The sequence below is a fragment of the Periplaneta americana genome, chromosome 6 (assembly GCF_040183065.1).
Source record: "Periplaneta americana isolate PAMFEO1 chromosome 6, P.americana_PAMFEO1_priV1, whole genome shotgun sequence".
Lineage (NCBI taxonomy): Eukaryota > Metazoa > Arthropoda > Insecta > Blattodea > Blattidae > Periplaneta > Periplaneta americana.
This window is the reverse complement of record NC_091122.1, coordinates 47,764,576-47,786,610: the sequence shown is the minus strand read 5'-3', so window position 1 is coordinate 47,786,610 and position 22,035 is coordinate 47,764,576. Positions and strand designations below refer to the sequence as shown.

At 36.3% G+C, this 22,035-nt stretch overlaps 1 protein-coding gene across 1 annotated transcript in view; it reads left to right on the top strand.

Moving 5' to 3' along the window:
* LOC138701305 (uncharacterized) overlaps nt 1-20,592 on the top strand; it is a 246,942-nt gene extending 226,350 nt beyond the window's left edge. Inside the window, exons 3-6 of the mRNA XM_069828058.1 lie at nt 3,186-3,335; nt 7,133-7,266; nt 9,490-9,639; nt 14,555-20,592. Coding sequence (XP_069684159.1) covers nt 3,186-3,335; nt 7,133-7,266; nt 9,490-9,639; nt 14,555-15,449 — 1,329 coding nt within the window. The 3' untranslated portion in view covers nt 15,450-20,592. The remainder of the gene's footprint in view (nt 1-3,185; nt 3,336-7,132; nt 7,267-9,489; nt 9,640-14,554) is intronic.
* Nucleotides 20,593-22,035: the final 1,443 nt, after the last annotated feature.

The following is a 22,035-nucleotide window of genomic DNA, read 5'->3' as shown; positions in this document are numbered from 1 at the left end:
GAGAGGACAAGTTTATTTTATAAAAATACTTTCAATATGATTATATTTTAGCAGAAATTTTAATATCAGTATCGAACGGCGCACATTACAGAGGTTTACAATTCCATAACCAATTTAGTAAAATTATATTTCTTACATATATCTCACAGTTACGACATAAATTGTACCGAATACTTAAGAATCAAGAATATCTATTGAGTACAGAATACAGATTACAGGTTATTTAATATTAATCTAGAATGGACTCACACAAAGTGCAGTTTACACTTTAGTGCACATCCTGGATGGACTCACACTCACTTTGAGAATCATCTTCATTGAAGTTTTCTCCCAATGCAACTTTGCTCTCTTCAATGATGTTGTCAAGCCAACTGTTTGAAATATTTGAAATATGTTTTGTACTTCACATTCAGTTTTTCACCAGTCTTTTCTTTGTAATAATCACAGAATAAACCAAACAGAATCTTGATATTTAGGTTTGTGTGGAATCGATTGTAGATGGACTGCAGTAAATCCCATTATATTGTTGTTCATTTTATATGGTCTGTTTTCATGAGAACCTCCTTTTTGCTCAAATGTTTCACCTTTTAATATTTTCCCTTGTATTACTCTGTCTTTTGGCAGAAATTTTGAAGAGTCCCAAAATAATGTGACGACACACCTCTTGCTGAACACCACTTCGACGCAGAGAATATGTCCATGTATTTTCATGACTTTCTTTTGGATTTTAAGTTACATTTACGACTAGAAGATTTTTTTGATAACAAGCCTGCCACTGTAGCATCCTGCAATAACTTCGTTACCCCACTGTAAAATATTTCGAAGAGATCTTCCCATTCATCAGCAGTGAATTTGGAGAAAAATTCCTTCTGGCAGCAGAAATAACAGGTGCAAAAACGTACCTTCAACAATAGCACATACATAATATCATGTTGTTTATTCATTTTTCTGTCTTCTCGTTTTGAGTTCATTTCCATGTCCTCTTCTCCTCTTGTTTCGTTTATGTTCATTTCTTTTCATTTTGAAACAATTCAGATCGCACACACATTACAACTGCTACACACAACACAATTATACTGCTTGCAGTGCCTGTCTCAAGCTGACTGTGTTGATGTTTGCTGCGTTTCACAACTACGTAAGAGTGCATGGGTTCATTCAATTAGCTACCCTGCCCTCTGTTTACAAGATATTGAAACGAAACTACGTAAGCAAGTAGATTTTAACACGGAGAATCGAATTAAACATTCTCCCGAAAAAGGGCCTATAGACCCATGGGCCCCTTTTCTGGCTACCGCCTCAATTATTATAAGCGAATGTTGCAGCCAATGGTGGCAAAAATCGGAATTACATCTCTGTTGCACAATCCGATCGGTATTACAGATATCCATTATACCAACAATGTTTTTTTTCTTAGCCCTTATTTATACTCGCTTTAACATCTTTGGTCATCATCATCATCATCATCATCATAATCATCAGTAGCACTACAGCCTGGGTCGAGCCTCGGCTTCTTTCAGGATTCTTCGCCATTTGTCCCTATCCCTGCCTACAATCCACCAATTCTTCACTCCAAGCCTTTGAACATCTATGCAGTCCTCCCATCCAAGCTTAGATCGTCCTGCCCTCCTCCTTCCCTCAACTTTGTACTCCAATACTCTTCTGGGTATCTCGTTCTCTTCCATCCTCCTTATATGCTCTGCCCATCTTAGTCTTGAAATCCTGATCGAATGCATGTCAGAGGATTTGTAGAGTCATATAACTCATTATTATACCTTAGTCTGCATCCATTACCATCGTTAATAGGGCCAAAAATTCTACGTAGGCCCTAATGAAGATCTAGCATCTGTAGCTCAATGGGCGCAAAAATTTGGACTCAGACTAAATCCAGACAAATCACAAGCTATAATAATGGGCCACCAACGAGCATTAAACAAAATAGATCTAGCCACTGTATCAAATACAAAAATAAATAATACTACAATTACATATAGTAAGACAGTAAAAAATTTAGGGGTATATTTAGATTCAAATTTAAATTTTCAAAGTCAAGTGACCTACATATGTAAGAAAACTTTTTCCATAATTCATTCCCTCAGACACTTAATCAACGTTTTAGCTCTCAGCCTTAAAAAGAACCTGATCCAAACTTTAGTGATGCCCCACTTCGATTATTGCGATTCTTTATTCACGAATCTAAATACTGATCTTGCCCATAGACTACAGTGTGTTCACAGTATCTGCGTTCGTTTCGTTTGTAACATTAGAAAATTCGATCATGTAACACAGTCACTAGAATTGTTGTCTTGGAGTCCACTTAAAGAAAGAAGATTCTTCAACTCTCTCTTAATACTATTTAAAATCATCCACACCTCCACACCCTCTTACCTAGCATCTCGTTTTGTTTACCTTTCACTACCTCGAACCCGGAACATGTACCTTCTCTCTATTCCTCTGCAAAGAACATCCTTCTACTCATCATCTTTCAGTATATCTATTCCACACCTCTGGAATTCTCTCCCTGACCTTGTCAGAGACTGTCGCACAATATCAAAATTCAAATTTAAATTAAAAAATCACATTATAGTTCATGGAATTGCTTGTTGAACACCTGTCAGGTTGCGCAACTTCGCCTTAACCCATGACATATAGTAAATATTGTAACTATGCTGTTGTAAAATTGACAATTAATATGTAATATATTATTATTATTATTATTATTATTATTATTATTATTATTATTATTATTATTATTATTATCAGTTATCACTATCATCATTGCTATCTCTGTTTTCTTTCTTTTTTCTTGTATTAGCTCGATGAGAGCTCTATAATGTTCTTTTGACTCTGTTGACCCTCTATAGGGCTTTAACTTAATTTGTATTATTTTCATCAGTGTTTGTATTTCTTTTTTGTATTTATATGTGCTATCCGGTAGGATGGAAGAGAAGGCCTTATGGCCTTAATCCTGTCAGATTAAATAAATAAATTATTAAATTAAATTAAGTTAATATCTTCCTTTGAAATATATAAAGGAGTTGGATATCAGTTTCTGTCATAGCCCAAGTTTCGGAGGCATACATGAGAATTGGCTGCATTTTTGTTAAACATGGTATATTTATCTGTAATTATTACTGGTAAGTGAATATTCATACCAAAGAGACTGATGAATATTATTTCACTTGCAGGAGTGCCAGAGTCTGTTGGAGGAGAACAGACGTCTTCAGGCGACCTTAGAGTTGCGTTCAGTGCCTTTATTGAACGGTAGAAGCTTGCAGGTGATAGATAACTCCATCCTGCAATCCCGCGTTGATACACTGCAATGGCAGTTGAAGCAGGTAAGCAGTAAGTTTACGCTCATAGTTCAAAGTAGCTTTTGACTTATTTCTTCCAGTCTAAAAGAAATGTGATGAATGTCGCTGCTTTATGAAAGAATACGTATCAATTTCTTAAATTGAAAATTAAATTTACTGTTTAGTTTTAAAACTACCATGTTAGTGTATCGGGATCTTACAACAGTACACTCTAGCGATCAACAAGAAATAGCGACTTCTCTGATAGAGAAAAAATTTAGGTACTAAGAAATAACAACTTTATAACATAGGTACAGTACTTATTTCCATGGCCGTCAAGAAGGGGGGGGGCAAAGGGGGGTGAGTGCATATAGGCCTGTGAGCAATAAGGGCCCGTCAGATTAAGTGAGTCTAATTATTTTTTATCATGAATAATTATTCGTGGATACATAAAATTTTGTAAGAATATTTGTTACATAAATTTGACATATTAGCTCAACAATAGTAGAATTAATACACATTACCACTTCATATGTAAATATTTTACTTCTATATACTAATAGAACCAATATCGGCTTCCCGCATTAACGTTCACCGAAACGACAATTGAGGGCCCCGGCATTTTCCTGAACTACGTTCCCGTTGCTTGTACTGAACACGTTCGATTATTTATTGGCTTGTCCTTTTTAACTACCAAAGCCCCGCTAGCCCACCACAATATGCTAGCGGACTCTCTCAAACCGAAGTCGCAGGATACGTTTCTTTTTCAATACATTGTATGTTTCGTGTCGAAACTTTCGTCTTTTCGTTGTCGTTTGTCTAGTAAATTCTGTTCATTAATGTTACTATACTGGTTATAATTTAACTGCACAATGGAGAAGTACAGGCGTAAGTCGGGAGTTGAGGAGTACAAGGAGAGACAGAAAAAATTGGAAGATAGGCCTAATAATATGGGTGCTAGACTGGGTGAAAAATATTATAAAGATATTAACAAAGAGATCAGTGATGAGCCGAAATATTTAAAATCAATTCATGCCTCTAATTTAGGGCCAACCCCACTGAAACCTATGAATCTCCTAAATAGTCTGAGAGAATTAAAACTGGATACTTTATTTCCAAATATTTCTATAACTATTAGAATATTCTATACAATTCCTGTGACAGTTGCTGATACTGAAAGATCCTTCAGCAAAACGAAGGAAATAAAAAAATGTATTCAGATAAACAATGTATTGAGAATGACTGAGCAACCTTCGCTCCTTAGTCTGGAGAGCGATCTTGCTAGGTCTTTAAATTTTGATGATATAATTGATGATTTTGCATCAATGAAGTCAAGGAGAGTTGTTTGTTGATGTTGGACTGCAAGTTAGAAAATACAGATGTTTAAAAATAATGTTTTATGAATATAATATACTGGGTGTTCAGTTCAAAATGTGTCATGGCTCACTTTATGCCGTCATGTGGCTAGCCGATGAGCCTAGAGAATTCAATCTTCCTACACTTCCGCAGAGGTGTATAACCTATGAGGTAGAAGTAAGGCGTTCATTCTGAAGAGTACGTACCGATATGTAGGTAATGCCTGTAGTGGCAGGAATGTGAACTGTTTGGAAATACGTACTGTCGGGATATGGGGAGAGGGTTAAGACTATTACTTACGTATTTGTTGACATTAACTTCGACGGTCAACATGGACACGGAGCATTTGATTTGTGTTGTGGAATGTTACCGTACGCAACCCATGATAACAAATACCCTGCGTACGACTTGCCGGCGAAAAACGCAGTTCGAAAGAGGTTATGGTAGCACACAGACCGTACAGACCGCCATCTGTTGCTACGACGTTCAAGTTATACCGTACACGTTCTCAAGTTCAGATTGAAGAACGCCTTAAATAATAGGCAACTTCTCTAACATATAAGCTGAAACTCGCCTCAAATCGGTGACCCAAAAACAGTGACGTCATGACACACTTTGAAATGAACACCCAGTATTGTGCTAATGTGAAGTTTTGCTAAAAGTTTTCAACGTAATGAAAGTGTATATTTTAAGTTCGTATCTGTGTATGGGGTTATCTTTTATTTATTTTGCAAATAATTGTTATGATTAGAATAACTAGTAACTTGTAATTGTTACTTTTTCAACGCCGGTCCAAGTACGGTATTGCATAGGGGCCCATAAATTCTGTTGGCGGCCCTGCTTATTTCATTTTCATGTACATTTATTAATTTAAAATAATATTGCTATTGTACCGGTATTTTATTCTTAAGTATAATCAAATAAAAAATATTCTCTTCATACCATACCAATGTGTTTTTGTTGTAAATTTATTAAAAAATGTAACAGAAGCTTTTACTCCACAGAACTGCTTGAAATACCTACTGAAATTGCACAAGCCTTTCAACTGCTATCATTTCGCATTTGTTATGAAGATGCAGTCCGACTGACTACCATTATATCCACAATAGAGAGTTTTAAAACTTCATAATGAATTGCAAAATCATAAGAACAATGATTTTTCAAGTTTGCAAGTTCTCTCCTGTTTTTCAAAGCAGTGTTACATTAATATTCTTCCTTCTTCCAATTACTGATTCATTTGAGAATTAGTTAATGCCTACTGCGATCAGACAACCAAACAACCAGTAAAATGTCCACATGTACCATTTGTTTACACTATCACACTCCATTAAAATTGAGGAGCTGGATGCAATAAGAGCATTAACCAGTTAATGTTGTTATTGTGTAGGTAGCTGTATTATACATGATAAAATCTTGAATTTTATTAATATAGTATATAACCCCGAACTAAGATTAATTATTACCAAATGTAACGATTTTGTTTCTAACAATTTTAAATTTTCTATCTAATTTTTCTCAAAAGTGATTTTTTACATGAATGCTGTTATTGCAATCATTTCCTCAATAAAATTGATGTCAAAAATTGATGTTAGTGAAATGATTACTTTCAGAAACTGTTTCAATTGAAAGCAAGTACCGATACCATAAACTGGGGTTACTTTGAACACTGAGGAAACTTTGAACATTTTTTCAGAAAATCATATTTAGGTTTCTACATGCTGCACTTGTTATAGATGGAGGTAAATTATCATAAAAATCATTCTCATACCAAATTTTCCTCCATCTATAACAAGTGCAACATGTAGAAACCTAAATATGATTTCCTGAAAAAATGTTCAAAGTTTCCTCTGTGTTCTAAGTAATCCAGTTTACGGTACATATTAAGATAATATATTGCATTTGTATGTTACATATCAATTTGGTACTGTACGTGTATAGTGAGAACAGAACATATGTGAGTGTTGATTTTTGTTTTCAAGAGATTGAAAAAAAATCATTCAAAGAAATTGTACAATTTCGAAACTAACCTATATCTTTCTAAATAAACTTTTGTGAATTCATAAAGAACAGAATGTGTTCTACACATTAAAATGTGTATATCTTAATTGACCGAGACAGGAACAGAAACTAGACACTTCATTTCTCAAGAAAAACGTATAAACAATGGCTGCAGTACTTACTGGTATGTCAGTCTATGTATCGGTATACAATCTTCCATTTAAGATCTGTTTAATATTGAATCCACTGTGCACTTTAGTAAGAACAATAAGCATTACATTACCATTTATATTTTTGCCATTGATGATTCTATTGCGTTTGCATTTCTCTGGATGTTTTACTAAACAATTCCTGTATTTAATCTTTTCGTCTTTCAAAATTATTCTGTAGTACTTTTATTCTTGATCTTTATGGTCACCCTTATTGAGGGCAGATTATTTTGTTAAAAATAGCTGTTGTTACCTAAATGTAATTTATTGTATTTTCAGACTGAATCTAGTCGGCAGATGTACCGAGCTGTGATGGAGCAGGTTGTGAGGTTTCTTGAACGAGCATACAAGAATTTGGACTTGATTAAAAATAAAATGGATCCTACAGGGAACTCAAAGTCAAATTCTTCCAGGTTTGAAAGATGATTTTATTGTGTGCATGTTTAGAATGTATTTTCAAAATATTACTGAATCATTCCGAGTTTGGAAGTGTTTATTCCCATTTCTCTGATTGAAGAATATAAAAATAATGAATGACTTCACGGTTAAAAAATCGATTGTACATATAAGAATAATAAATGGTATTATTCACAACATTTAAAAGTTATATATTTCTACCACAGATCGAGTAGGAGGGGAAAATTCTGATCTATTAACCTACAGTAAACAGACAATACTTGTCTATTTTATTAATTCTGTTCATAGAATATGTGATCAAAAATATCCGGACACCCACCTCAAAATGGAGTACAAGTTTGGGCAGCCCTTCATTGGGAACACTCGCAGTCAATACGGTGTTAGTGTTTGAATAAAAACGATAATACTGTAGAATATATTAGGTATTATACAGTATCTATATTTTTTACTCTCTTTGGAAGTTGATTTATTATTGATAGGATTATACACTGTATTATGCATTTTTTTCTGTATAGTTCAGGCTGTAATATGGCATTAGTTTTCCAGACTCTTTATCAATAATTCAAAGGAAATTTTATAATCTAGCAAAAATGTAACAAAATTAAAAGTTTAGGCCCTATATAAGTACCTGCTTGAAATACATAAAACCTCGGAAAACGTATTATGTGTCTTCCACGTGTTCAATTTTATATTACCTTGTTAACATGTTTCGGCCTGCTATTGGCCATCTTCAGAACTGGTTGTTGCTGGTCTTGGTGCCTTTTGTTTTGTTTCCTGTGGGGGTGTTTTTGTGTAGTGTAATGTGGAGCCAAAGAGTGTGTGTGTTCTGATACACACATACACAACACATCCATTCTGACACACATACACAACACATCCAATCACCTAACACAACACTAACAATGGTACACAGACTATTCAATATACCAATGAACCAACGTGATTACGAAGAAGAACTAAACACAATCAAATACATAGCACAAGAAAACGGATACAACCCCAACATAATAGACAACATAATACGAAAGACAAAACATAATCACAAAAAACATAAGAATACTACACAAACACAAGAACATAAAAAATACATCACACTAACATACGAAAACAAAAACACACACAAGATTGCAACCTCATTCAAGAAATTAAATTACAACATCTCAACATACAAACAATACAAACGAACAAATACAACCACACAGGCGTATACAAACTCAAATCTAACACCTGCAACAACTTCTACTTAGGACAGACAGGCAGATCATTTCAAACACGTTACAAAGAACACATCATAGCCATAACAAAATTACAAAACACTTCCACATATGCAGAACACATCACAAATGCTAACCACACCTACAGAGACATCAACACAGACATGGAAATTCTACACATCCAACCAAAAAGCCAGAAACTAAACACACCAGAACAATAGAAATATACAAACACACAAAAACACATCCAAATGAAATTCTCAACACACAACTCAATTTCAGAACACACACATTCTTTGACTCCACATTACACTACACAAACACACCCCCACAGGAAACAAAACGAAAGGCGCCAAGACCAGCACCAACCAGTTCTGAAGATTGCCAATAGCAGGCCGAAACATGTTAACAAGGTAATATAAAATTTAACACGTGAAAGACACATAATACGTTTTCCGAAGTGATATAATGTTAAAAGTTGTGTAATCAAGATGTTCATAAAATAGTTGTATTACATATTGAATTAATTCAAATGTGTAGTTATGTTAAGGTATGCAGTATTGCCACCTGCCCAGGATTCCTAATGAGAGAATCTGGCAACTCTGCCTACGACATTAGCCTAATGTCAAGAGCATTGGCTTCCCATATCCGAGACTCGGGTTTAAAATCGATGAGTCCAAGTGGAAATTGTGATGATGAAAGATGATTTTGCAGACAAATTTTCTTATATAATTTCTGTTGCCACTGCTATAATTTTCACAAATTCTCCATTACCTCTTTATCGTCGCCCCAAGAAGAAGTGCCCTATATTGTCAGCAAGTACTGCCACGTAACCTCTGATGTGTAGTAAGGATTTTACATCTGACCAGATGCTTGAGCTGAAATCAGATTAATAGGGGAATAAAACTTGAAAATCAATCTTCATTTCCTCTACCTAAAATATTGTTATCGGTACTTATTTTCTGCAGAAGTATAGTGTATTTCATGAAACATATTTGATTGCAGAGTTCCACGTTCCCGCAGCGTCCACACAGTGGATGTGTCGCCAACTCGAGAATCTCCACGACCTCAAACTCCGCAAAATTTCCCACGTGCAAAAAGTATTGCTCAGATTGAGTCTTCACCCAATTACAGCACTTTCCGTGACTTCACATGGTAAGAAAAGATTAAAACAAAGCTTCATCTACATTATTTTCAGTTATTTCTTATACAAAATCTGACAGGGGAACCTGACTGTTTTTCAATTTAAATAAATTATAAATTGTATGTTGACGTACAGTAATGAGACTTGAATTACAGTCATAATGTCCAAACTTAGACAAATGTTGACACATTAATGACCTGAGATTTGCTAGCAATGAAATGAAAATGTTAAGCAAAACTATAAGTTATGTAAATGTACGGTAGGTATCAGTCAATTAAAGGACATTATGGAGCATTCCAATTTCACAAAACGCTTCCACTCTGTTCTATCTTTTGCTAGTTCCTCCCGGTTGGTAATTCCCATTTCCATGCATTCCTTCTGAATTTCATCTTTCCATCTACTTCGAATTCTTCCCAGTGGCCTTGTGTTGTTAAAGGTTTTCATATATATTTGTTTTACGCTGCTGCAGTCATCCATACATATAACATGTCCTGCCCAATTTAATCTTCTGGTCCGTATTACATCTAATATTGACGGTTGAGTATAAAGTTTATGAATATCATTACTATGTCGAATTTTCCACTTGTTTCCAAGCGAATAAAAAATTGGACCAAAAATTTTCTTCAACACTCTGTTTTCAAAAACCTTTAATTTATGTTTTTTCTTTTTAGTTAAACTCCATGTTTCCGATTAGTGTTTTGTACAAAATGATTTTTAAATTTCCGGTTAAAATCGGGAAGATAATAATTATGAACAGCATAAAAAGTTTTGTTTGTATTATGTAGTCTGTTAAGTATTTCATGTTTCCATGTAGGTATAGGAAAAGAAAATAAAGGGAACGGATATCTATGTAAATAAATAACTATTTACGAAGCTAAATTTAATTATAATTTTATTATCTTTGTGTATCATGATTTGTGGAGTTAAAAAATGCTTTTTTATTTTCCATATTTTCTGTATTTTAGAGTTCAGCACATATTGTAATAATTTTCAATTTTCCATATTTTAAAACACGGTGGTTCAACCTTTCATTACTTGAGGGCCAATCGAAATATTTTTTGAGCAGGTGAGGGCTATCACTTCAATCTGAAGTCGTACCTGCCTATCATTTACTCTACATTTACACTAAAAGTCATTCATGGAAACGTCAATTTACTCATTTTACACACCTTACACATTCTTAAAAATAGATTAGAATTAGATGCAAATACAATTTACTTGTTTAATAAATAGACAGGCAATTTAACATAAACATGATGAAAACTTCAACTAATTTACTCATTTCACATACTTTAAAATTAGAAAAGTTAATGTGAAGATTGGCACTACTTTCCTGAAACACGTTTTTCAATGTCCACTTTAAACTCTGTGAAGGAAGTCTCAGACTTGATTCTAGTGCAGCACTTTCAGTGTGATTTTTCGTTTTTTATTTAAGTGCTGGAAAGCATTTGACACACATATGTAGGCCTACTGCCAAATAATATTTCAAATGAGAATTTATGCAGTTTAGGAAAACGTTCTTTTGATATGAGGAACATCACGTTGTTCTCTTCTGTAAAAATGAACCGGTCTGAAAATAAGGAAACTCCATTTGAAGGTCAGAGGGCACTTGGCTCACGTAGGCGTAAGCTTCCATGGGATTGTTGAAGTAAGTTTCGGCTTAGGGTGTCGAATTCTAGGAATCTGTTCTTGAACTCGTCACTTATGATTTCCTGAAATTCGGTGAAATTGACATAATTTTTATCTTCTTTCAACTGTTGGCAAGATGGTAAGTGTACTTAATTATTTGCTTTTAAGGTAGTTTGCATTACATTAAGTTTACTGCGGAATTCTTCAATATGTCCGTAGAGATGGAAGATTTTTTTTTTTTTTTTTTACCTTCCAAAAGTGTATGTATGAATTCGTTATCTCCCAGCTTATCTTGATATTAACACACAATATTTTAATTTGTTTTTAAAAAGGTAAGAAGCCACCGGCGTGGCTCAGTCGGTTAAGGCACTTGCCTGCCGGTCTGAAGTTGCGTTCGGGCGCGGGTTCGATCCCCGCTTGGGATGATTATCTGGTTGGGTTTTTTTCCGAGGTTTTCCCCAACCGTAATGTGAATGCAAGATAATCCATGGCGAATCCTCGGCCTCATCTCGCCAAATATCATCTCGCTATCACCAATATCATCGACGCTAAATAACCTAGTAGTTGATACAGCATCTTTAAATAACCAACTAAAAAAAGGTAAGAATTTTATTCCTTAACCTTAAAAATTATTTCAGAGAATTTCTAGTGCTAAGCCAGCGCTCTTCATAGTACAATGAAATGTCACCATACTCAGTTTCCAAAATATTCAAAATTGCAACAGACACTTTGTCTTTGAGCTTTTTGTTTCCCCTTATTAGATTTACAATATTTAGAACTGTTTTCATTGTGTTACTGAGCCTTACAATTTTTCCACAGAATGCCTCTTGGTGAATAATACTGTACATTGAAAAAACAATCATTGTATTCCTTTTTCTCTAGAAAGTCCTGCCAGTCATAGCTTTAGCTCCATCTTTTGCTATGTAAGAGCATTTATCAAAACCTCCATATTGAGAAATTACATTATCCAATACCCTAAATATGTCGGTTCCTTTGGTACTGGCTTCCGTGTGTGTGTGACATTGTACTGTATTGGGAAGCAAGACGATGAATGACAATACGTCAAGTGTCTGAACATATAAAATTCTTCTACTTAATCAGTTTCTGTCTGAAATCACTAAACACTCAACACCTTGAAGCTCTTTGGTATTTGTCATATTTTGTTTTATCCAAACTAGTATAGTGATTGCTTACATTATACTCCTTTGTTGACATTTATGGCTTGGGAACAGATAAGCACATTATGAAGTGGCTGCAAAAGGGTATCTGTCGGATACAGGGGGGAGAGCCATTAATCCTTCTCATTGAAGGCCTTAAGGAACCAACCTGGACAAATACCTAATGTCCCATCCCTACCTTCCCGTGGTGCAGCTGTTAGTAAGCATAATTTTACGAGCTGAACTAAAGGGAGGGGCTACTCATCAATTAACACTGGTCAGCTTGATGAGTTAATGACTGAATTTGGTATAATTTTCCTCTATTCAATACCTAATTCCCTCTTTACCCTTTCCTATCCAGTCCTCTGACTGAACTCTTACTTTCTTCGACCCCGACAGCATTAGAGTATTCGAGGCCTAGGGGTTCATTTCCCTTTCCTTCCTCCTCTTTCTACTTTTCTGTTCCTAGTGCTGACCTGCTATGGCACTAAAATCGTCCTCCAGTGGCTTAAGGAGGGAAAGCTGGTGATCAACAAGATCTTCCAGCTAGGTCCAATGGACCCGTCGACCAACAGCAGGTGTGGTCCTCCAGACATTCTGGGGGTTGTGTGTGAATGAAGTAGCCACCAAAACGTTAAAATATGGTGTTCACTTAAATCAGCTACAACTTTCCATTTTCATCATGATAATATCTTTGAAAAATATTGGAGTGCAAGAGGTCAAATGACTTTATTGTCAAATGCCTGGCATTAGAAAACAACAACAACAACATTATGAAGTAAACACTGAAATAATGAAACGATTGTCTTTAGAGACAATTAATGTTAGGTACCCTCCACAAAACTGGCTTCATTTATACACCGATTGATCCCTGATCTCCAGAGAACAAGGTGCCGGTGCAGGTGTTATGTGCTGTCTCTTCTCACTTTATAGATCTTTTGGATATGGAACAACAAGTTTTGATGGAGAAATCATTGAAATAAGTGAAAGTCTCAGGAATCTTCTATGCCTCATCAATAAATTTAAGAATGCAGTTATATTGTCAGACTCCAAAGCAGCTATTCTATCAATAGTCTCTAAACACACACCTTCATCTCAAACAGTAGAAATAACTAAAATGCTCTCTCAATTAATATCACTCAATAAAAGAATTGTATTCCAATCGATACCATCCCATTGTGGAATCCTGGGAAACGAGAATGCGGATGCTTTAGCAAAGAAGGGGAGCACTGCTACTTACAGACCTGTTACTAAATCTACGTATTAGTCTGTGAAAAGATTTATTAAATCTACGTATTTAGACTTCAACAAACAAAATTTGATAACACAATCCCAAGGGAAAAAATGGAACTCTCTGCATCATAATCCACAGTTAATTCCCGATTTACCACGAAAATCGTCTGTAGCTGCATTTAGATTGGCAACAGGCCATGATTGTTTGGCCAAACACCTGCATAAAATTGGAATATATCAGTCCCCTAACTACCCATTGTGCAGCTCAAACCAAGAAATGGATTCGGAACACCTCAAAATCTGTGCTTCAATGGCTGGCCATAATATCTTTGAAAAATATTGGAGTGCAAGAGGTCAAATGACTTTACTGTCAAACGCCTGGCATTAGAAAACAACAACATTATGGTTTACAGTCATATTCAATAAAAAAAAAACTTTCTTGCCACTTGGACTGCAATTGTCATTATTCATCTTTTTGGTTCTGCCACTTTGAACTATAATAGCTTCTTGTTTAATGTATTTAAGGTATTACTGATAAGTGTATATAACTCATAGGTACATGTTAAAAAATATTAATGTGTTGGTTAAAAATACAAAAGGATATTTCAACATTGTTTTTCATTTCATTGATATGGGGTAATTTTCATTGTCAAATTTACATGTTTACCAGTATCTTATATTATTTTACACATTAAAGTTCTTCAACAAGTAAATATATTGTAAAGAACATTTTGAAAAATACAGTATAAATTTAATAAGTAAAATGGATAAACCTTAAAACACAAACACAAATTTCTACATTTAAATATTTCAAATGCAATTTACTGAAAATTATGATTTTGAAAAATTTCCTTATTTTCACCCACCTCCTCAATTGTATGCTATTAATCTTCTTTCTCCATCCTAGGCGGCGTCCACGACAAGCTCGAGTAGAACCTGACGAAGTTCCACCTGAAAAATTGTCACAGGAAGCATTTCGCCTTCTTCGCACAGTGCAGTCATTGTTGAACACGAGAGAGCCCGACCTCGTACAGCGCCTGTGTCCAGAAATGGAATGCGAAACAGTACCTGACCACAACTTCAACAGCAGTCATCGGAGTAGCCTCTCCTCCTCTGTCCCTGGTCCAGAAGAAGAGAACTCGCACACACCAGCCTTTCATTGCAGCAACATACAGAAAGCAGAACCCAATCCTGGAAGCTGTAATTCTCTCCTGCGTCAATCACTCGAATCTTCATCTTTCCAGTCCCTTGCCTACAACAATAATAGCTCCTTGACCAGTGGCCTCGAATCGGCTTTTGCTGGAGGTTGCAGGACAGCTTCCCCAAACTACACCCCGTTGCTGGGTCGCCCTCGGAAGTGCAAAGCCCCCAGCCCACCTCTTCCAGAGCCTGCGTACACTTCTAGAGGCAGTCCTCCAGTACCACAACTCAGTGTCAGCTCCACCGAAGATGAGAGCGGATTCTCTTCCATGAATTCCTTCCAAGAAGTGGGACTACCTCTAGTCAGTCCTTCGCCAACCCCCAGTTCAAACCATCCTAAGCAGTCCACGTACAATGAAACCCAATACCATTCTGCCAGTTTCACAAATCTTGACAATTCCTCGACTAACTACAATGGCCCTGGGTTCCAAGAGTTGGGACTTCCTGTCGTCGACCTCCCTCCAAGGCCCAACAACAGAAATGGTACTGTGCCTAACCACAGGCGCTGGAGTTCGAGCCCAGCCGAGACTTTGTCACAGTACTCGAAACAAAGTGCATCATGCTGCGGTTCAGGAGAGACATTGAGGGTACTCTGGGTCTGAGTGAATAAATCATGTCGCTATGTTTGAGTGCTTTTCAAGTGTTGTTTTGTTACTTACTTTTACATAAGTGGCAATTTCGTGGTCTGTGGCTTTTGTGAACACTGATGGCATATTGTTCATTCACAGCACCTTTAGTGTGGAAGTAAACACAATTGAAACACCATACTGTGGCAATGCAGTGGTACGAATTTACCACCGAGTTGTATTGTAAGTTACAATACTTGGGTTGGATAAAAAGTAATGGCAACAGTTCGATATTTCTGACATGGCTTTATTCACAGAGGTACAACATTTATGTACCTTCTATATAGTCGCCCCCCTTGTTTATTACCTTTTGCCAAATGTTTGGAAGGCGTCGTACACCATCAGCGCGTCCATCTTTGTTGATGTTCCGTATTGACCGCCCTAAAGCATGGATAAGTTCATCTCTGGTATTGTACCGGGTCCCTCGCAGTGGTTCTTTCACTTTGGTGAAAAGATCATAATCACATGGATCATATCGGGTGAGTACGGTGGATGTTCCAGTAGTCCGCGTTTTCCGTCGCCTTGGAGGTACAGTGTGGTGCAGTATTACCCCATCAATGTCATACGCCACAATGAACATCTCCTTCACAGCACTTTGTGTAGGGCGCACTTTCTTTGGACGAGGAGAACCGGGATGCTTCCATTCATTTGATTGGCGTTTCAAGTTTAGTTCATACGAGTGAGTCCAGGTTTCGTCCATAGCGACGATTCGTCCAAGAAAGTCGTCACCTTCCCTTTGGTACTGGTGTAACGCTTTAACCCATCATGCAACTGTGCGATATGGCAACGCTGCATCGCCACATGCTTCACGCAGTCCCTGAAAACATTCTTGTGCACTATGACTTCGTGCCATTTCTATTTTGCTCCAGGAACGTTGCTCTAGTTTTGTAAGGATGGTCTTAGGGCGCTCGCACTATCCCTATGAAATTGAATGTTCTACACACTGCAGTAGATTGATGGAGTACTGTCGCAGCTGGCTGCACTAACTCATCTAACAGTCCTTGTTCATGTCCACACAGCTGGCAGCTCTCGAACTCATTATCGTCACGTGACAGGAGTGTTGCCATTACTTTTTATCCAACCTATGTAGATAGATGTTAATCAATTTTAATATCAATAAAATAAAACGGCTTTTAACTTGCAATTTCCACACAGTAATCAAAATTCCACTGTTTTTGCGGATTATCAGGCAGTTCGACAACACTGCCCTTTGGTTCCGGCCACAATAATCATAGGAGAGCAAGAAAGAGACTTTGGCAAAGACAGTAAATATTATTAGTTTATTTAACTTAATTTTAAAACTTAAATATCCCTCGCATCGAGGATCCAGTTATATTTCCTAATACTTAGATCGACATTTTACGTCTTATGTACGAATTTCCTACTTGAAACATGAAATTTCATACTGTAATATTACTAGTTCCATGTTTTCATTCCCAAACGCCATATTACTGTAATATTTCATTTGTTAAAATTTTATTTGGGAACTACTTTGTTGGATCTGGTATTATCACGTAAAATGGAACAGGTGGAGCAGTTGCATTTTTACTATGCAACTTTTCGCATCTTACGTATTGTGCGTCTTTAGGCAGTAAGAAAATAGCCAGTTATCTCTGGCTAGCTAGAATTTGTTTTGACTACCGTATCTCTAAAGATGCTGTGAACTGACTATAGTTGTGTTAGATTAATTAAATTGATTTTCAAAAAATTTCCCCCTAGCAATGGCAATTGCTGGAACACCTCTCTTTCTTATGAAATGATTCAAGACATTTTTTTGTTTCTACTTGTGTGTCGAGTTTCATTCCATTGCATCAGTTGCGATATTTTTACGTATTATATACTGAGGACTTCTTAAGAGAAGTCAGCCATCCTCGTGCTGCCCATGTTAAAAACATGAAATTCATTCATTCATTCATTCATTCATTCATTCATTCATTCATAGTTTTCTGCCCAAGGGCAGGTCTTTCACTGCAAATCCAGCATTCTCCAATCTTCCCTCTTTTCCACCTTCCTCTTAGTCCCTGAATACGATCCATATATCTTAATGTTGTCTATCATCTGATATCTTTTTGTGCCTCGAATTCTTCTCCCATTCACCAGTCCTTCCTGTGTATCCTTCAGTAGGCAGTTTTTTCTTAGCCAGTGGCCATTCTCTTTCTGATCAGATTTAGCATTATTCTTTCTTCACCCACTCTTTCCAGCACAGCTTCATTTCTTATTGTCTATCCATTTCACATGTTCCATTCTTCTCCATATCCAGATTTCAAATGCTTCTAGTCGTTTCTCTTGACTTCGTCGTATTGTCCATGTTTCTGCTCCACACAAAGCACTTCACTCGTCTTTTCCTTATTGTTAATTATTTTTCCAGAGCCACAGAAGGTGCTCCTTTTCCTATTAACAGCTTTCTTTACCATTGCTATCCACCTCTTGACTTCTAACAGCAGCTCATGTTACTACTTATAGTACATCCCAAGTATCTGAAGCTGTCCACTTGTTCCACTGCTTCATTTCGAATTCTCGCATTTACCTTCTTTATTTTTCTTCTGATAATCATGGCCTTCGTCTTGTTAAAATTTTTATCCTAGTTGATCACAATATATTGATAAACAAATCAAAGTTTTATGGTATTAAAGATGAGACCTTAGGTTGGTTTACATCTTACTCATCACCAGTGCTGTCATGGAGGCCATACGGGGCCATTCATCATATGGGAACCTACAATTCTTTTAATTAATCATATGGGGAAAAGAAAATTTTGTATGTACGGAGCCATACAGCACACGGGTGCTGAAGTTTTGTACGTGGAGTTCCGTACAGATCTTAGATCACCTAGTGGAGATCTGTACAGATCTTAGATCATCTCTTGCTGTTCCTAATGTATTTTGTTTGATGTTCATAAACAAAAATTGTCCACCTCTGCAGCATTGGAATCCAGAATTATATAAAATAATGGTTGAAAAACAAGAAGTGCTGCAAATACACACTCCAAGATTCATAGAGACAAGTGTGCATCTACGGTGGGGCTACATGGTGTATTCTTTAAATCAAGCTTGTTGTACAATTAAAATGTAAAGCAAAACAATTTCTTTACTTCTTCCTTAATATAAAAAAATCATTAAATGACAGTTGGAGAGATGGAGAGAGGAGAGTAAAATATATTTCAAGGGAGAAAACAAGGGGTGAGGCGAATGGCCGTGAGAAAATTACCATGACAGCACTGCTCATCACTGCCACTGTAAAATATTTCATATACAAGCTTACACTGTTCACAGAGAGAGACTAATTAGTTGTCGTTGATGGAGAAAACATAGTGACATTTTTTGGCATACAATGTACTACAGGTTCACACGACCACCAGTCCACGAAATTATTGATTGTTCTACATAGTACCATACTTATTACTGCTTAGAGCTTTACTTTTATCTGCTTGCATAGTATGCAACTTCTTATTTATAACGCAAGCGTATGTATCCTACCAGTGAAAAAAATATGAAATACCGTATTACTCTGATTCTGTGGCATTTAAAATCCTTGAAGAGTTTTGTTCAAAGTCCATATTGTCTGCTTTTGGAACAGTATGGAAATGCTAGGAAAATTAATATAAAAAGGCAAAAATTTAAGAAAACCATTACTTATATGAGCCGAAATCCTTGAAAATCTTTTAATTTTGCAGCAAAATGATATGCATGGTCCGACTGTTGGATCTGATGAATTTCAGCATGCTGTCCTAAAGTGACTATGTAAGATTTAGAAATTTCAACATAACACACGATATTGCTTGAATAATGTACTTTATTGGTATATTATTATTTGTTGAAAATGACACATTTCAAGTAATTTCCTCAGTATCTCATGGTTTGCAATTTTAACCTGGAATTGTTTTTTTAGTAGATTATTTTACGACGCTTTATCAACATCTTAGGTTATTTAGCATCTGAATGAGCTGAAGATGATAATGCTGGTGAAATAAGTCCGGGGTCCAACACCGAAAGTTACCCAGCATTTGCTCACATTGAGTTGAGGGAAAACCCCGGAAAAAACCTCAACCAGGTAACTTTCCCCGACCGAGAATCGAACCTGGGACACCTGGTTTCGCGGCCAGACATGTTAACCGTTACTCCACAGGTGTGGACCCTGGAAATTGTTCATGAAATGTTGCAATAAACCTAGGACCTCTGTTTGTATCCTGTTCTTCAGATCCTGGATACAATGTAGTCTTCTTTGAAACACCTTTTCTTTGAAATATCCCTACAGAAGTAAATTAGTAGCCGTAAGATCTGGCAATCGAGCTGGTCAGTTGATATTACCAAACCAAGAAATTAATCGTCCAGAGAAAAGATTTCGCAACAACCAACCGCAGTATGTACCTGATAGTATGGGCTATAGCCCCGTCTTTTTGAAACCAAATGCCATTCCTGTTTAGTGCATCTCTGAATAATGTCTGTAAAATTTTTCGACATCCTTCACCAATCACTGTAGTAACTCTCACTTTCATCTTGAAAAAAATAGGGGTCAGTGATGACAGTAGCAGAAACAGCACACCATAGGTCACCTTTTCATTGAGTACTAGCCGTTCATGCTGTGTGTAAACAACGCTGCTGCTCTCATTTCATTTATAGTTCTGCCAGACTGATCAGAACCAACGTGTCATGTACAATTTCTGGGTAAGATTTGCAAAATCATTAAGGTACAGAGGGGATCAATTGAATAATAACATGCAAATAAATTGTTTTGTTCAAACCTTATCCTGTGCTACTTTGATATTCCTAGATCTTACAGTCACTCTAAAACAGTATGCTGAAATTCGTCAGAACCAACTGCATGACCCTGTACGTGAAAATGGTTGATTATTTCTAGTGTTGAGCACTTCGTCACTCTCTCAGCTAGTGAGCTGATTTAATTTATTGATATCAATTTTCAGTTTATACAACTCATACTAATACATTGGTAAGTGTCGTTACAGACAAAAGGCTGTGGACCAGTGAAATCTTGAATTGGCATGTTACTACACTCTCCTCTACCTGAGACTTCTGAAAATGAAGAAAATGGACAAAGAATTATGTCTTTAATCATATTTTACATGCAGTATATATTACATGAGTCAACAGCTTCAGTTCTTTATCTGCCAAAACTGCACCCGTAGACAGTAAACACCAGATCACTCAGATCGATTATACACATGAAATAGTGGCTGGTATATTCTCAGTACCGGTATTAAGATCTTGTTGAAAAATCTTACTTCATATACATAAGGTAACCAGATTTTCAAGTCCCATCGGGACATTTCGTGAAGTGGGATATATAAATTTACATGAGAAATATAAATACAGTAAAATCCCTTGTAGCTGGTACCCAAAAATCCAGCAATACCAAAACAACGGCACTTTCGACTAGGCCAGAAAAAAAGTTTAAATCTGCCACATTGCCAGAGTCTGGGCTGTCAGTTTTGCAACACTAGGAAGTTCGCACGAACTTTCATTTTCAGTGAATATTCGAACCTAAAATTAGTGCTATTTGTGTTCTGTGATGTGTTTTAATAAAAAAAATGCATACAGTTTTTATGTTTATTTAGTTATGTTCGGGCCGTCAGTGTTGCCACATTAGGAAGTTTGCACGAAGTATCGTTTTCAGTGAATATTCCAACCTAAAATTAGTGTATTATTTGTGTTGTGTGATGTGTTTCAATAAAGAAAATTCACACAGTTTTTATGTTTATCCAGCTATGAATAAGTGATAGAGAAATAAGCTTCACATGGATGCAGTTTCAACATTTGGCACCATGAAATAAGAACTTTTTTTGTATATACTGGTATTTATTCAATTATCCGGCAAAATCTCGTACCCGGAACTAGTCTCCTCCCTTTGGTGCTGGATAAGAGGGATTCTACTGTACGTACATAATAAAAATATACAGAATCACGATAAAGCAAAACATTACAATACATAGATATAATAACATAAAAAAACAAAAATAATATATTATAGTCTACATATTAAAATCAATTTCTTGTGTTGAATAGATCGACCCGAAAAGGATCTGTTAGTGCCTTTTGAGCTTGGGATTTTCCGTGTTCTTCTATGAAATTAGTTTCTTTGGTCTTTAGACGGTTTTTATATGCGTTCCTTTTCTCTTCATAGAGATTTAGATTTGCCTTGAAAATGTCTTCATGCTCTGTGCAGAAGACAGATCGTAGCTCTCAGCATCGAACCAAGGATTGGCTTTCCTTTGCCTCTTGAGGATGAATGATGATGTGTATACTTGTTTATTCATTTCAGAGTGGATGGCCCTTTTTAAGGAGGGCTGAAGCTTAGTCAGTTGCGTGTTTTCTGCCTTCCAGTTGTGTTCCGTCCAGCTTTCTTGAGACTGTGAGGTACTTTACTGCTTTTTGTTGGCTCCTCTGCTTTGTTAGTATAATTGTTGATTCTACTCACAGATGTTTTCTTCTTAGAACAGCATGGCAGTTAATGAGGAAGAGAGTACTTGTTGTCGTATGAAATTGCAGTCTTGTAGTATCAGACTAATATTTATTTGAGTACAATGCGGAATAAAAATTTGAGTCAC